The following is a 16,524-nucleotide window of genomic DNA, read 5'->3' as shown; positions in this document are numbered from 1 at the left end:
AATATGGAAATTACTATAACCTGCTCTTAACATCAGGAAAAATTTAAAGTGGATTATAACTAAATAAAACATCTTACCTTCTTATAGTAAATACTTAGACATCCCAGGGCATAGACCAGGAAGAAGGCCTAAAAACAGAACAAGCAGAAAATGCTCAACTATTCCACAGTCTTAAGAAATTATTTTACAGATTGATTTCTCTTTGCCTCAAATACAAATGAATGCCCTCGAATCGTCATCAAAATGGTCACATGTATGTGTGTGTGCGTGTGTGTGTATAATATATTTTTTAACGCCTACAGCACCTGGTATTCCTAGGTGGTCTCCCATCAAAGTACTAACCACGCCCGACCTTGCTTACCTTGGTCGCATATTTTTAACAGAAACAGTTCACACAATTTTCAAAGATTAAAAAAAAAAATCTAAGAAAATATGAATGTCACAAACTGGTTTAAAATCAGTAAAAATTAACACCTACTCTGAAAGTTCTAGCTAGAGTAATTAGGCAAGGGAAAAAAAGGCATCTAAATTGGGAAAGAAAAGGTAAAATTGTCGCTATTTGCAGATGACTGGTTATGATATATAGAAAACCTAAAGACTCCATCACAAAACTTAAAACTAATATCAGTTAATTTGTAAGATATAAAATACATAAAAATCTGTTGAGTTTCTATACACTAATTAATAATGACTACTAGAAAGAGAAATTAAAAACACAATCCCATTTACAAGTGTATCAAAGAGAACAAAATACATAGGAATAAATTTAACCAAGGATGTGACTTGGTAAACATTGACAGATATCATACATATAAAATGTGCCTTGGGATCCTCGATAATTTTTAAGAGTAAGTGGTTTGAGAACTACTACTTTAGTTTTACCCAGAACCACATTTAGAGCTTCCCTGAGAGTGCAGGTGGTTACCTACTGATCTCAGTGACCCTGGTTCAGCCACCACTTCCTGCCTGGACTTCTGCAAAGGCTTCTTTGCTCTTAGCCCCTCACAGTCCTTTCTCCACAGCAGCCAGAGTCATCTTCTAAACATGTGAAAATCATGTGGCTTCCATGACCAAAACCCTCCAGAGGGCTTTACTGCACTCTTGCTTTCCACCACCTGCAGCCCCTCCATGTCTGATCACCACTCTCTCCAGCTGTCATGGCTTCACTTTTGCCCCCTGAACACACTAAGCTCATTCCTGCTTTTGTTTCTGTAATCATGATTCCCACACCTGGCATAATCTGCCCCAAATGTAAAGGTCATTTCTCAGAGAGGTTTTCCCCAACCACCCAGTTTAAGTAACCCTCATTATGATTGTCTTCTTCAGAGCATTTATTTGTCTGAAAATATCCTTCTTATAGGTGTCTCTCCAAATAGAATGCAGGCTCTGTGAGAGCAGAAACTCTGTTTGTTGTTCCCTTGGCTTAGAAAATGGTCTAGCATACTGTGGGAGTTCAATGCCTATGCTGAAAGAATAAGAAATAGGTCCCTGGATCTTGCCACGTAGAGCAGGTCTGCAGGCCCGGGTCTTTCGGCTCTTTTCTCCTCAGTGTAGACACTATGTCCTATTTCTCCTTTCAGCTACTGGTGATTTCCCGGGCGTCCTACAATCTTAATTTAACCTTTTATCTTCTCATGGCCCACTACTTACTAACACAGAATACCATTTCTTTCTCAGATGGACATAGACAGTGGCCAAAAGGTGCAATAAAAAGGACAAAGTTGGTTCCCCAAACAGCCAAGTCCTATTTATTCTTTTATTCTCTCACTTCTTGGTTCAGAATGGAATAAGAGGAAGAATGAACTCTGAGACGGAATTTTCATTAATAACTAGAGCCTTGGAAATCTCACTTAAATTCTCCTACCTCATCTATAAAATGGGGATAATAATGCCTTTTCTTTTTTTAACGCCTACAGCACCTGGTATTCCTGGGTGATATTCCATCCAAGTACTAACCAGGCCTGACCCTGCTTAGCTTCCGAGATCAGACGGGATCAGGCATGTACAGGGTGGCATGGCCAAAGACTGATAATGCCTTCTTGGTTGAAGATTTAATAAGGTTAAATGTCATAAAGATTTTTTTTACTGTTAGCATTGAATTTTTTTAAAAAATTAAAATTATTGGGATGACATTAATAAAATCAAATAGGTTTCAAATGCAATAATATGTCATATGTATATTGCATTGTGTGTTCACCACCCAAAGTTAAATTTCCTTCCGCCGCCAAATATTTGACCCCCTTTACACCTACCTACCTCCCTGTCCCCGGCTTCCCCCTCGTAACCACTAATTAATTCACTGTCTGTGTCTATGAGTCTCTGTTTTTCATGTTTGTTGCTTTTAGTTTTATATCCCACGGATGAGTGAAATCATATGGTTCTCAACTTTTTCTGTCTGACTTATTTCATTTAGCATGATAATCTCAAGATCCATGCATGTTGTTGCAAATGGCAGTATTTCATCTTTTCTTGTGCCTAAGTAATATCCCATTGTATACATGTACCACATTTTCTTTATCCAATTATCTACTGATGGGCACTTCGGTTATTTTCCTGTGTTGGCCACTGTGAACAATGTTGCTATGAACATCAGGGTGCACATATCTTTGTGGATAAATATTTTCAAGTTTTTTGGAAAATACCTGGAATAAGGATTGCTGGGTCACATGGTAATTCTTTTCTTTGTTTTTTTGAGGAACCTCCATGCTGTTTTGCATACTGGTTGTATCAACTTACATTTCTACCAGCAGTGTGTCTTAAAGATTTAAAAAGCTATGCTCAATTCATTTAATTTCCTTCCCTTTATTAAAACAATTTAGATTTTGTAGCCTAGAAAGGTTCATCTTTTGCCTAGCAAGAGATTTCTTCCTGGTATCTGTTACAATTTAAGTTCTTCAGAAACTTTCCATTATCAGCAAACATACATTTCTCTAAGAACTGATGAAACAAATGCCTCATTTTTATTGGCCTCAAATAGCTTTTATGAAGCTATGGAAAAAGGCTCTTAAGACACTTATTCGAGATGGAGGGGAGCTTAATTTAATTGAGCTGATTTTATTTAAAATTAAATCATCAGCAGACTGGGGAGGTCTGTAGAGGTTGGTAATTATGTCCTTTGAGATCTCATTAGTAAGTTTTTGCTTTGATAGTACTAATAAGATGGAGGGATGAGTTTTAATGATGATTTTAACATTGTATCACAAAATCTAGTTAGGGCCCACATCATTATAACAGAAAAACAGTTGTCAGTAATGAATCTCTAAGAAGTAGATTTTTAAGTTAACTATGGTATCACCATTCTCAATCCTTAAAAAGAACTGCTTTGAATCACAACAGGAGGACTGCCCATGTTCCTGACAGACACTTATGGAAACACATTAAACTGTAGAAGCGGTGTGCCAAACATGGGTGAATCATTCAAAGGAAATCGGCCAAACAGAACTGAGAAGCAGAGCCAGGTTTAACTGCATGCTCCTTGAGAACTTCCGCAACATGTCTCTGGAATGTTCTCAGGAGCCACGCAGCTTCCAAGAGTGCAGAGCAACCTCACCTGTTATCTCACTACTCTTGCCTTTCTTCAGGGAGTGTCTGGGAGGAGGCAGAGACAGTAGCATTTTTTTTTTTACTTGTCATTAAAAAGCATCGACTGGTCACCCACCTGGAACAGTGAGGCTGTACCTGCTAGTTTCTGACACCTGATATTCTTTTCAGGCCTACTGCTGTCATCTCCCAGAGCTGAGAGGCTGACAGTCCATGCTCATACTGAAGCCAGCTCTAGTCCCTGTTGCTCCTCCACATCAACCATCTGCAGTGCCCTGGTGCACCAGGCCCAGGTCAGACCCCTACTCAGAGATATGCCCTCCATGATCTAGCCCTCCTGTGCTGCCACTTCCAGGACTGAGCTGTATGAAAGAGCCCATGCTGTCCTGTCTATCTGGCAATCCCCTACTTATTCTTTAACATCCATAGATATCATTTACTCTGTAAATTCTATCCAGTTAGCTTGTGTCCCTTTGGACTCCATCAAATTCTATGTAAATTCCATACCTTGTACATATCCATTTAACAAATAATTATTAAACACCTAATAGATGTCAGGCATTGGGTATAAGGATACAAGAGGAGCAACACTGGCACAATTCATATACCACATTGTGCTTTTCACACTGAACTATAATTATTTCTGTGCTATCTTTAGGACCAGAGTCATATTCTATTTATTTCTGTATTGTTAGTACTTAACCCAGTGCCTGGCACATAGTAAATACCCAGTGAATATGTCTGCAAAGCACTAATTGAGAAAGAGTTCCAGTCAGCTACTAAATAGCTCTTACAAGTAACTTAATAATGATGACAATGACCGAATAGCAGGCACTAACACTTACTAAGCATTTACTATACACTAGGCCCTGTATATTACATTTAGTTTCCAGAACATCTTATGAACAAGGTGTTATATAACCCTCATTTTACAGAGAAGTTGAGGCTCAAGCACTTAAGGAATGGGTATCCACAGTGCTGTGAACAGAACTTCCTGTGATGATGGGAATGTTCTACACATGTACTGTCCAAGAGAGTAGCCACTAGCCACATGGGGCTGTTGAGTGTTTGAAATGTAGCTGGCACAACTGAGAAACAAAATTTTGATTTTTATTCAATTCTAATTAAATAGCCATATGCGGCTAGTGGCTACTGTACTCTACAGCAGACTAAGCTATCTCATTTGCAAAATGAGACGAAGTAAATAATTCGAAACATCTGTCCTGCTCTGAAAGTTTGTTCTTTGTACTGTTGGCCTAACTACAAAAAGCACAGATCAGGAGATCAAGAGGATGTAGAGACACAATTACTTCTCTGATGACACATCTATAAAATTACCAACGTAGATGCATTCAAGAAGCACACCTGAGACCTACATATACACCAGGATCTGTACTAGACACTACAGAGGCTATCCAAAATAGGGAAGAGCACTCCTTTGGATATGGACATGACACTGAGGAAGGGATGCTGTCTTGAAGGGCAGAAAGGACATTTCTGTGTATAGTATAAACATAAGCAAAAAAGGTAGAGCTGAAAGTCACATGAACACAAGACAGAGAAACTCCAAATGAGAGGAAAAATGATGCAGTTGTTAGAAAGTCACTTTTTAAGCCAACATTTGAGAATGCAGTTATTCAGTGGTCCCCAAACTTTTTGGTACCAGGTCCTGTGCCCCTATGAGAATCTAATGTGTGATGATCTGAGGTGGAGCTGAGGTGGTGATGCTAGCGCTGGGGAGCGGCTGCAAACACAGATGAAGCTTTGCTCACTTGCCTGCCGTTCACCTCCTGCTGTGTGGCCTGGTTCCTAACAGGCCATGGACCAGTACTGGTCTGTGGCACAGGGGCTGGGGACCCCTGCTTTGAATAATGAGAACATGCATTAGTAATTCTGCTCTGCAGAAGGAAATACCTAGAGTCCATTTAGGTAATTAGCAGTGACTCATTACATGACAGGAAGTATGCAATATAGCTTATTAAAAACTGGTGAAATTCCACAAACACACTAAAAATCACTGAACTGTACACTTTAAACGGGTAATTATATGGTATGTGAATTATATCTCAATAAACTACATTTTTTTTAGAACCTGGGAAAATTAGTAACATAATATTTGGCCAATCTGAAACCTTGAGGTGAAAAGAAGTGTTTAGACAAACCCATTGAAACCTCTGTGGAATGATATAGGAAAGGCCCCCATGCCACCCCACCCACCCCCCACACCCATCCCACACATCTTAGAATTGATAGAATGAAGGCTAAAGAGTGAAATCTAGGCAGGCCTACTTTGGAAACTGCCTAGGGTGATGTCAATACCAAATTGCGATATTCAGTTACTGAATTCTTGGTTACTGAATCACACACAGAAGTGCATTTTGAGGTAGACTCATCTATACAGTGTCGCCCCGGCCCAGAGACCAACAGTTAAGAGAACATGCTGAAAACATACCTCTTCCAGGCTAAGTTGCAAATACTCAAAGATCCTATATGGATTTCTTCTGCATGTTAGTCTCCCTTTTTGCACCAACTGAAGAGAAAGAAATAAAAGAAACATACAGAACAAATGGAAGCACTACGTGTTACATAGTTCACATTTTAAAATGCAGTTTTCCTATAAATTTCTCAGATTTACATTTGTTCAATTCATACTGTTAAAAAATAATTTTTTATTAACTATGTGGACAATAAAGTTTTAGTTTTTTACTATTAACATTTTGATTTATTTCCTTTCTTTCTGCCTTCATAAATTTTTCCCATGGTTGTGGTCATTTTGTTGGTAGATTTCATGGGCTTTTTTTCTCACCCAACTGTATGTACCTTACAAGCATGTGCCTAGGTTCTTAATGAGACTTCATAAACCTCATCTGAAAAGCTAGATAACATTTCTTCAAGTGGGAGTTTCACATACTATTTAACCACTAGATTATTTTTACTTTTTAACTATTACAGATAATTCCAGGGCAACTCTCTCTGACAGTGCGCCCCTTAATGAAGTGGCTGTTAATCTGCTTCCCACTGCTTCTCTTGTGATGGCTGATGTCCACACTCGAGGCCTAAGCCCACCGCTACGCTCAAGACTGTGCAATCACCACTGCATTTCTTTTTCTTCCAAACAAGGGGATTATTGGACTTGCTTTAATTTATACATTTTTTAAGGTTAAGTTATTCACAAACTTTAAGGTTTTAGTTAAAATAGCCCTCACAACTATTAAGCCACCGGGGCAGGACCCAGTGCCTGCTGGTTCCCTCGAAGTATCTGCAGTGTGGTGTCCTGACCACCTCTCGAATACCCTGGATGTTTAATATGGGCCTGCTACCAGTTCCAAGTAAAGGATATCCAATTAGCCAAAATCTCCTATGGGCCAGAAACAGATGATGGCTTTGGAGGAAATGATGTATTTTCTTCTACTTACTTCCTCATTTGGGGCATCTTCCCTTTCGTTCACATCACCCACGACTTCCTCCACCAGCACATATTCATCATCAGGCCCTCTCTCTCCAGCACAGATGAGACCTGCTCGTTGACTGCTATTCTCAGGCTGACCACCACACTGGGGCAGAACATTTTGTCTGCCACAATGGACTTGGGGCAGAGATGCAGCGACCTCTACGATGTGTTCATCCAAGCCATCTATGGTTTGTGCGTCATGCCCAAAGCTCTCCTGCCGGCAGTCTGATTGATTGCTGGGATCCTCCATGTTGTCTGACTTCTCCCCATCTCCGTTCATCACAGAAAGATTCTGTCCATCTGCTGTGCCTTCCATTTTGGAGAGCATTTCAGAGTTCAGCTCGTCATGCAACTGAACCTCTTCATTCCTTTTTATACAAGGGTGCTCAAGTGGTTTTGTATAATCCTTAAGGATTTTATGCACTGTATTCTCATCTTGCCCCTGTCTTCGCAAGAGCTGTGTGGCCCATTCTACACTGCGCTGATACCTGCAAAAGAGAAACACTGTTAGTAACACTTGAATTTTAATATTTAAAAGACAAGAAAGCATGTAAAAAAGATCAAAAAGTAGTATGCCAAAATGTTCACAGCAGTTTTTCTCAATGGTGGGCTATATAAGTAAATGTGTTCTTTAAACTCATCTGCATTTTCTAGCTGTTCTATAAAACACACGTATTACTTTTTGTTTGTTTTTATAATAGAGCTTCATTTAACTTGCTTGAAAAAAAAATTGACCCCAGTTTAACAAAGTATGAAAATTTATGCCATTTAAAATTGGTGGACCAAATGATTTAGGTAACTATAAAGAGAAAATGGCCATCCTTTGTCAAGAGTTGTTCTGCATTATTTTCAATTTTAGATATCACATTTTCAGATACATATATATATTCATATATACAAATATATGTGTGTGTGTGTGTGTGTGTGTATTTTCCATTCAGAATATAAAGGGCCTTTGTTTAGTACTGGAAAGCAAAAATGAAAATTTCAATAAATTTTGTTCATAGTACCTCCTAACGTCTCCACCGCACATGGAAAGAAATGATTATGGCTATATACATATAGCCAAGCATCCTAATGGAAGTGGCTCTTTTTTCCAAAATAATTTTTCAAGTATATTTTAATGAGAAACTTCATGCTTAGTTGAAGGCAAGCCCTGAACACTTCCCAGGGTACACAAAGTTAAGGTAAGACAACAGGGTTTTGCCCTGGTGAAGAAGTATCAACACCTAACAACATTGCTGAAAAGCATTCATGGGATGCGAAATCACCCCCATATGTGGGAAGTCTGATCAGTGGAAGGCTTGAAGACATTGTGAAACTCAAGCACTTTTGCCTCTACCTATAGCAGTTAGTTTAAAAAGCACCTAAGAAGACACGTGGCTTGTGGGAAGACAGATGTAATTTTACTCTTCACCTTGAGTATTTTGTCTGTGTATTGATGACTGAGTATGTCATGGCTTATAAACTGCTACATCTCACAAATGATTAAACAAGGAAGTTGGCTTCCGTTGTATTTAAAAAAGAGATCTGTGGCTGCTTAATCCTAATTAATCAAAGAATCTCTAAGCTCTCCACCCTGTTTAGCCTACGTAGGGATGAGCATGGATTCCTATATATTGGGAATGGTATCTTAGATTTCATGATGAAAACCTGGCAAGGCTACTCTAGACCCAAAGAGGCAGGGTGATGCAGTGATTACATGCATGGACTTTGGTATTGCACATTTCATGTTCAGCCCTGACTCTGTTACTTGTAATTGAGGCAATTGCATACCTTCTCTGTGCTCCAGTTTCCCATCCATAAGATGGGGATAACAGTACTACTACCTAAGAAGGATAACATTATGTGTTACTTTTTATAATCAGGGTAAAAAATGTAGTTGCCCATGTAACAGTAGGATGTCTTTTCACTTGTATGAAAAGTATGGCCACCCTTACATGCTCTTTATATTATCTAAAGCACTGCCTCTATAGACCTCACAGGTCTGTGAATCTCCTTTATTTGAACATGAATTTTTGTGTCAATGTATATTTTTCTGGGAAAGGGATCCACAACTTTCACCAAATTCCTTCACTCAAAATATGTGAGAGAACCACTGAATTAAAGGTTCGACAGTTCCCCCTTTGAGCAGAAGATCTGGAAATGAGAGAGAAGGAGCACACAGGTCATTGCTCTACTCTTTGCAAAAGAGAAGTTAAGGCAGATGTGAGCTCAAAGCCTCACTCCATGCTATTCTTGTACTAACTACATACTGTCTTCTCGAAGGGCTCAGTTCTTCCTTTGTAAACCAGAGATTAACTGTACCTACCTCATCGGATTGTTGCAAGGATTAAAAGAGACAAGATATGCAAAGAGCTCAGGACACAGTAAGTGCTCAATAAATATTTATTTCCTATATTTATTTATTGTACATTACTATATTTATATCTATTGTGAGGTTCTTAGGGAGACTTGAGAAATAAAAACATTTTGACTATCACATTAAAAAAGCAAATAATATTTTAATGAGTGGAAATGTCTATCTTAATTAACTGCTCTTTGAGAGCAGGGGCAGCCATGTGGGGACAAGTGCTGCAGCACATCTGGGTTCTAGAGTTGGCTCCTCTGTGATTCGCAGCTAAGCCACTTAGCACCTCTACATCTCCTTCTGCTCTTCTGCCAAATGCCAGAATCACGCCTGCATTCCTGCCTTATATTGACCTCAGCTGTTCATCTATGAAAGCTCAAATGAGACACTGGCTACAAAAGTATGTAGAAGAAGGCCTCTGAGTAAGACTGGTGATGAAAACAGCCAGATACACAAATGACATATGGCATATGAGTCACAGAGGAGGTATCGTCTCATTGGCTGGCAATGACTTCAAAAGCCAAGTCCTGCTGAAATTAACCCCAAAGACTGCTAGAGAAATGGCAAGAGAAACGGTAAGAGAAAAGTAAGTCAGAAAACATAAGGGGAGGGGGGAGTGGCAGAAGAGAAAGGTGGCAGCTCTGATTATAGCAATGAGACTGATGAAAAGCAGATCCATTTTAGGGCAGCGCGAATGCTGAATGGCACCATCTGAACACACCTCAGCTTCTCATGTTTCTATGCCCTGAACACACCATTTCCACAGAATACTCTTCTCCACCATCTTATTGATTAATGTCCATTTATCACTGGAAGTTCACAGCAAAATGGTTTTGAGTCAGTCTGCTTAGGTTCAAGTACCGGCCTTGGGCAAGTTACTTAAACTCTGCTGGTTCAGTTTCCTCTCCCATCAAAGACAGATAACGGGAACTACCTCATAGGGGTGATGCAAAGATTTAAGGAAATACTCCATAAACCTGTTATTAGCATAGTACCTAGCACATGGAACATACTCAAGAAATGCCAGCATGTAAAACTATGTTATTGTTCTCATTATGTGTCAGTTCCTCTCAGGCTCGGGAGCTGGCCAGCCTGGTCTGAGCTCATGTAATCTTGGAAAAGATATTTGCAGGTTCCCATGTATGGGATGGAAATGACTATACCTACTTCAAAGGTTTCTTGAGAAGATGAACTGAGATGATACAAGTATACAGACCAGTAACTGGCACTATTGGAGCAATCAGTACTCATTGGCTATGATGATCATGATAGTGATCACCAGAAGCTAAGTTGAGGCATGGAAGGATCCTCCCCTAGAGCCTTCTGAGAAGCACAGCTCTACTGAAGCCTGATTTTGGATTTCTGGCCTCCAAAGCTGTGAGAACAAATTTCTATTCTTTTTAAGCCAACGAGTCTATGGTACTTTGTTATGGTAGCCCTAGGAACTAATATAAGGGTTAATAAAATTCTTGGAATGTTACGTTGCAGAGTTTACAAAGGGATAACCTTCAGGTAGGTGGCAATCTCTATCATCTGAACCTTACACATTCAAACTGGCATGACAACATGTCATCTTTATTATCAGCCTGATCAGGATGCAGTTCTGAGGGGTGGGCTTCTGATCTATTTCTGAGTCTTAGTGTCAGTTGGAGCAACCTGCCTATACTGGCAGCCCCTCCTGGGATGGGGTGCGGTGGGGGTGGTTCTGCCAGGTTCTTAGCAGGCCCCTCTCACAGACCAGAACCCCTACCCTTTTCCTTAGGTTGGGGTTTTAGCCAAAGCATCCATCAAGATCTTCTTGGTGCCACTGCCTCCCAGCCACTCTGGCCATGGAGTTATTGGGCATGTAACCAAAAAGGAGCTGTCAGATTCTGCCAGTACGTGCTAGAAAAAAGATGAAAAGTCACTGTGGACTTGAGTAGTTTTAGAAGGAAGAGCTGTACCTCAGAGATGATGAAGATTTAGATGACCATTTAATCAACAAAATCCTACTAAGGGACCACTAAGTGTTGGGGATGTAGACAGAAACCAGGCATGGTCCCTGCTCTCCAAGAATTGACAGTCTAAATCTAGGTGTATAACAAATAGCACAGTGAGGGGCGCCAAAGCAGACTCTCTGAGAGCCCGAGGAATGACCCCAACTCAGTTGAGGGAAGAGTGGTGAAGAGAGAAACTCCAAGACAGTGTGACAAGTAAGCTGTGCGTGGGATGTGCAGGAAGCGCTAGGCAGTGTGCATGCCGGGGGCGGGGGAGGGGGGGTTAGGGAGAAATGTTCCGAGAAATGGAAACAGCATAAACAAGAACCCAGAGGAGTCACGACTGTATGAGAGGATGAAGAAGAGCCTCTGAGAGCCTCTTTCTCTAACCTTACAACTGTAGAGCAAGGAAAGAGGCAGATTTATGCTCACACAGGGTCGTTTATGCCCACATGCCACAGGAGAGTGGTTCTAAATCTAAGCATCTTCTTAAAGATACACTGTTCATATTTTGAAAGGAATTCAAGAGACAAAGGACTTGGGTTAGGATTATTTTAAAAAATAAATTTAATTAGTGCATTTCAAATATGATTTGATCCACATTAAATTTTCAAGGACACGCCTACTACTACTACAAAAAAAGTCATGACTACCACATCAGAAAAGGTTATCTAAAATTAGATCTGATTTGAAACAAATTAATAGGTGCAGAGAATATTTGATGGTTGACTAATGGGAAGGGATTGGGGAGGGTGGGTGAAAAGGGGGAAGGGATTAACCCATTTCCTGTTTAGAAAAAAACAGTGCAGTTCGCTGCTAGCATTAATTTTACATAAACATGCTCTTTGAGGCTGAAGCGAATCTGATTGGTTTTCAATGTGAAAAAGTATAAAAATTGTTTGTGGAGTTATTTCTAAACAGAACTTGTCTATAATCCTAATATAACAGAAATGTATACATAAATAGGATTCATCAAATGAATCTTAGGCTAACTACTGTTCCAGAACAATGTTAACATCACATGTAGGAATGCTATGTTTTCTAGGATTTGACATTTTCAGCAATCGCGAATTAACACTACTAAATAACACTACTAAAAACATAATGCTATAAATAGAATGATGTCATTTGTTTCCAAACACTACTGATATACTAGAGCAATATGAAAATAATAATAAAAGTGAGATATTGTGTGACAAACTTTGGAGGTAAGGCTGTAATCCACAAGTCATCTCAGGGTAAATGCAGCCGCAAGTACTACGTGCAAGTATTCTTGGGGCAAACGATTAAAGGGTTTAGAAGTACAGACTGACAGTTACAAAATAGTCATGGCGACATAACATATAGCATAAGAAATACAGTCAATGATATTGTAATAACTATGTATGGTGTCAAATGGGTACTACATTTATTGGATGATCACTTCATAAGTCATATAAATGTCTAATCACTATGTACACCTGAAACTAACAGAATATTGTATGCTAACTATAATTAAAAAATTAAAAAAATGTAAAAAAAAAATAAAAATAGATCTGACTGAAACCATAATTTTGATCAAGGCCAAAGTTCACCATGACTTACTTCTTTGATGTGATTATAGGCATGTCTGTCTTCATATCTGTAACAACAAAGAAATTTTATTAGTTCAGACAAATTGTCCTTAAGGAGAAAAACACAGAAAATGTAAAACAGAGACAGAATCTCAAGATTCACAAAATTATACACCTAGAGGGTTGACTAATTCTGTCCAACTAACAATGGCAAATATACGCTTTATATTCCATCATTCCCTGCAGGTGCACCTGACCAATCACAGTGATCTTGCTGGGCTCAGATGTGACCTAAGAATTCTTCACTCAACACTATAGCTAGATGGCGATGGCATGGAAGAGGAATCCTCTCTGCCACCTCTGAATGCTTATGCCTACTACTTTTAGATGAGAATACAGAGGCCCGAAAGTTACACACTTTACTCCCACTCCTCCATATTCAATAAAGCATCTTCAGTGAAAGTTGTACCTATAGAAAGGGTTGTTAGATTTCATGGTGGTGTTAGTTTTGGGTGTGAGGATTTGGGAATTCTGGTCTCTACTAGCTCTGGGCATCTGGCTGGGAGACTCTTTTCACCTAAAATGTTTATTGGGTTTTAGTTCTAGTCCTCCTTGACTCTGCCTTGAGGCAAGTTATTTCTCCTTCCCCAAATCTGGCCTTTTCTCCAGTGCATTCGAGCAGGGGTCCCCAACTTCCAGGACACGGACAAGTATTGGCCCGTGGCCTGTTAGGAATCGGGCTGCACACCAGGATGTGAATGGTGGGAGAGTGAAGCTTCATCTGTATTTGCAGCTGCTTCCCAGCACTAGCATCACTGCCTCAGCTCTACCTCAGATCATCGGGCATTTGATTCTCATAGGAACACTGGTCCCTGATGCCAAAAAGGTTGGGGATCGCTGCATTAAAGGCTTGAAATATATGATGTTCAGCTTTAAAACCCTATGAAAGTGAGTTCACAGACTCTTACTCCATTAGGAATTTGTCAGTTTTCTCAGTGTTATGACCTCCATCCTCTGGTAATTTTACAACAAACAACAATTTAGTAAGTTTTACTGATAGTCTTCCATGTGCCAAGTACTAAAAATACAGAATAAAGCAAATCTCCTTTCCTGAGATGCTCACAGTCTAGTTGGGGATACAGAGCAGAAATGACTGATTCTAACCCAAGCTGATATATGACCAAGTAAGTATTATAAAGGGTCTGGTTAACTTTACCTGGAAGGGTTAGGAAAAAACACAAAGGAGAAAAAATAATTGAGCCGGGCTCTAAAGAATGAAAAAGAATTCACTGAGTAGGCTGGGAGGAGGGGAGAAACAGGCAAGGAAAGCATTGCACAAAGCCTGAGACAACGAATACTTGGTGCAGGTTCATGAAATGGCAAGGACTCCAGGTGGCCAGTGCCAACAAGTGAGTGGATAGAGGGGAGGGTGGAAGATGAGGCTAAAGCCAGTTTCTGAAGAAACTCTTAAAATGGACAGTTGAGATTTTGTTCTTTAGAGCAGTCTACAATCTTAATTTGTTTCCTTGGCATAAATTCACTTCCTTCAAATTTCTATCACCATTTCAAAATTAGTTACAACACAAATCGGGAAAAGATTCTCAATTGTTAAGATTATACATTTTTGGCCAAATATTGGTAACTACCAAAGTTGGGCGATGGTATAGGCAGGTCATTATACTACTTGCTCTACTTTCTCTTTTTAAAAACTTAACAATGAAAAATGTTTAAAATATATAAAAAGGAAAAAAAGAGTGAAAAGCTTAATAAATTCCTATGTTCCCATTACCCAGCTTTAAGAATTAACTCATGCACAATCTTGCTTCATCTGCTTTTCTGCCTATTCTCGATCCCCAGATTATTTTGAAACAGATGCTTTCTATCATATCATTTCACCTCGAAATAGTTCAATATGTATTTCTATAATGACTTTAAAAAGTACTACTATCATGCTTTTAAAAATTGATATTAATTCCTTATCATTATCCAAAATCTATGTATTGCCTCAAAGCTTTTTTCTTTTTCGGAAAGTCTGACTCAAAAGCCAAATAATGCCCATATACTGCAACTGCTCGATGTATCTTAAGTTGATTCTAACATATAGGTTTCCCTGCCGTGACTTTTTTTTTCTTTGAAACTCATTTGTTGAAGAAATGGGTCCTCTGTCTTGTAGAACTTCTCCCAGTCTGGCTGTGGATGATCGCATCCCTGTTGTGATGTTAACACAGTGCTACTCAAACAAAGGCAGTCACAGACCCGCTGGTCCAAGAAGAGATGAAGGTCTTGTGTCTCACCAAGCACACTGCTTAGTTCAGCTCACCTTGTTCTCACAGTCAGATTTTCATGGAGAAGGAAGCTGTAGGTAAATAGTTAACTAGCTGTAGCTAAATAGAATGGGATTTATTTCTGTTCTGGTGCAAAGGTCTTATTTTGCTTCACTTCAGTACTTTGCGCAGCACTGGCTTAACATGTTCCTCTGTTCCCTGTGTCTCCTGTGAATTGGTGGAACTAGAAGCTTGATCAGATATAGCCTCAATTTTTTGGAAAGCCTACTTTATAGGTGATGCAGTGTGTTTCTATTAGAAGACACAAAATGTCTTGTTGGCTCTTTTATGTCACCAGTACCATTGTTGATCAATACATAGATTCATTAGAAGTTACAAAATGGTGATACTCGAATTCTATTATTCTTTCTTTATTTATTAGCAGGATTCTTTTATAAAGAGAAACCCCTCACTGTTTGGTTACCCCTAGAACCAGTTCACGTTTACCAGTTTTCAAAATGAGGACTCTTCCACGGGTGAGCAATGAATTTCATCTGGCATGTATCAGAATGAACTAAAGTATTCAAGTATTTTTGGCTATTATTGTGAATGAATGGATTTCAAAGTAAATTGTAGAATTATTCATGTTGATGCTCAAATGTTTCCACAACCAGTGGAAGCCTCTTTTGAAACAAGATTAGTAGTTTTTGATAGCTTCTTTGCTTCCTGCTATAAGATATTTCATGTAAAAAATCCTGGCTGCTCTCAACCACACCAATATACTCATTTGCTTTATTATAAAATGACACACACACACACACACACACATACACACACACACATACCACAGTCTCAGCATAACAGTAACAATACTACCACCCATCAAATAATTGCTGAAAACAATGTAAAGCTTCTTTTGTAGCTCACTCTTTCTTCAGAGTATATGGCAAGTTGACTGCCCCAGTTCTTCAGATCTTCCATTTGCTAAACGCTTTGTCTCTGGGCCAATGGAATATTAGCAAACATGATGCAAGCAGAGGTCTGAAAAGTACTTCCACCATTACCATGAGAACATGCCTTGGCTAGCCTGCTGGAGGATGACACACATGGATGACACGCATGGCCTCATGCCAGTTGAAGCCATGCTAGACCAGCTGATAGCCAACCATCAGTCAACTAGATACTACTGAGCTCAACTTGATCCATTAGAGCAGCCAGTGGATCCAAAACCATACGGATGAGCACATCCAGCCAAGATCAGATCTACCCAGCAAACCTACAGACCAGTGAACAATTTAGTTGCCGTTGAAAGCCTCTGAAATTTGGAGTAGTTTGTTAAACAAGAGGTAACTGACACAAAGTTTATCCCATCAGTATTAAACTATCAAAT

General features: G+C 39.4%; 1 protein-coding gene and 1 pseudogene across 3 annotated transcripts in view; both read right to left on the bottom strand.

The window, feature by feature from the left end:
- Positions 1 to 16,524, bottom strand: part of TSEN2 (tRNA splicing endonuclease subunit 2) — a 36,605-nt gene that overhangs the window by 11,379 nt on the left and 8,702 nt on the right. For all 3 annotated transcript variants that reach the window (XM_016162719.2, XM_036219327.1, XM_036219326.1), the window contains exons 4-7: positions 12,902 to 12,938; positions 6,957 to 7,479; positions 5,993 to 6,070; positions 78 to 128 (exon numbers count right to left, since the gene is read on the bottom strand). In XM_016162719.2, the coding sequence (XP_016018205.2) occupies positions 78 to 128; positions 5,993 to 6,070; positions 6,957 to 7,479; positions 12,902 to 12,938 (689 nt within the window). The remainder of the gene's footprint in view (positions 1 to 77; positions 129 to 5,992; positions 6,071 to 6,956; positions 7,480 to 12,901; positions 12,939 to 16,524) is intronic.
- On the bottom strand, positions 1,908 to 2,026 carry LOC118602539 (annotated as a pseudogene).

This window comes from Rousettus aegyptiacus, unplaced genomic scaffold (genome assembly GCF_014176215.1).
Source record: "Rousettus aegyptiacus isolate mRouAeg1 unplaced genomic scaffold, mRouAeg1.p scaffold_m13_p_4, whole genome shotgun sequence".
Classification (NCBI taxonomy): Eukaryota; Metazoa; Chordata; class Mammalia; order Chiroptera; family Pteropodidae; genus Rousettus; species Rousettus aegyptiacus.
The sequence above is the reverse complement of the archived record's forward strand: the minus strand, read 5'-3'. Positions and strand labels throughout refer to the sequence as shown.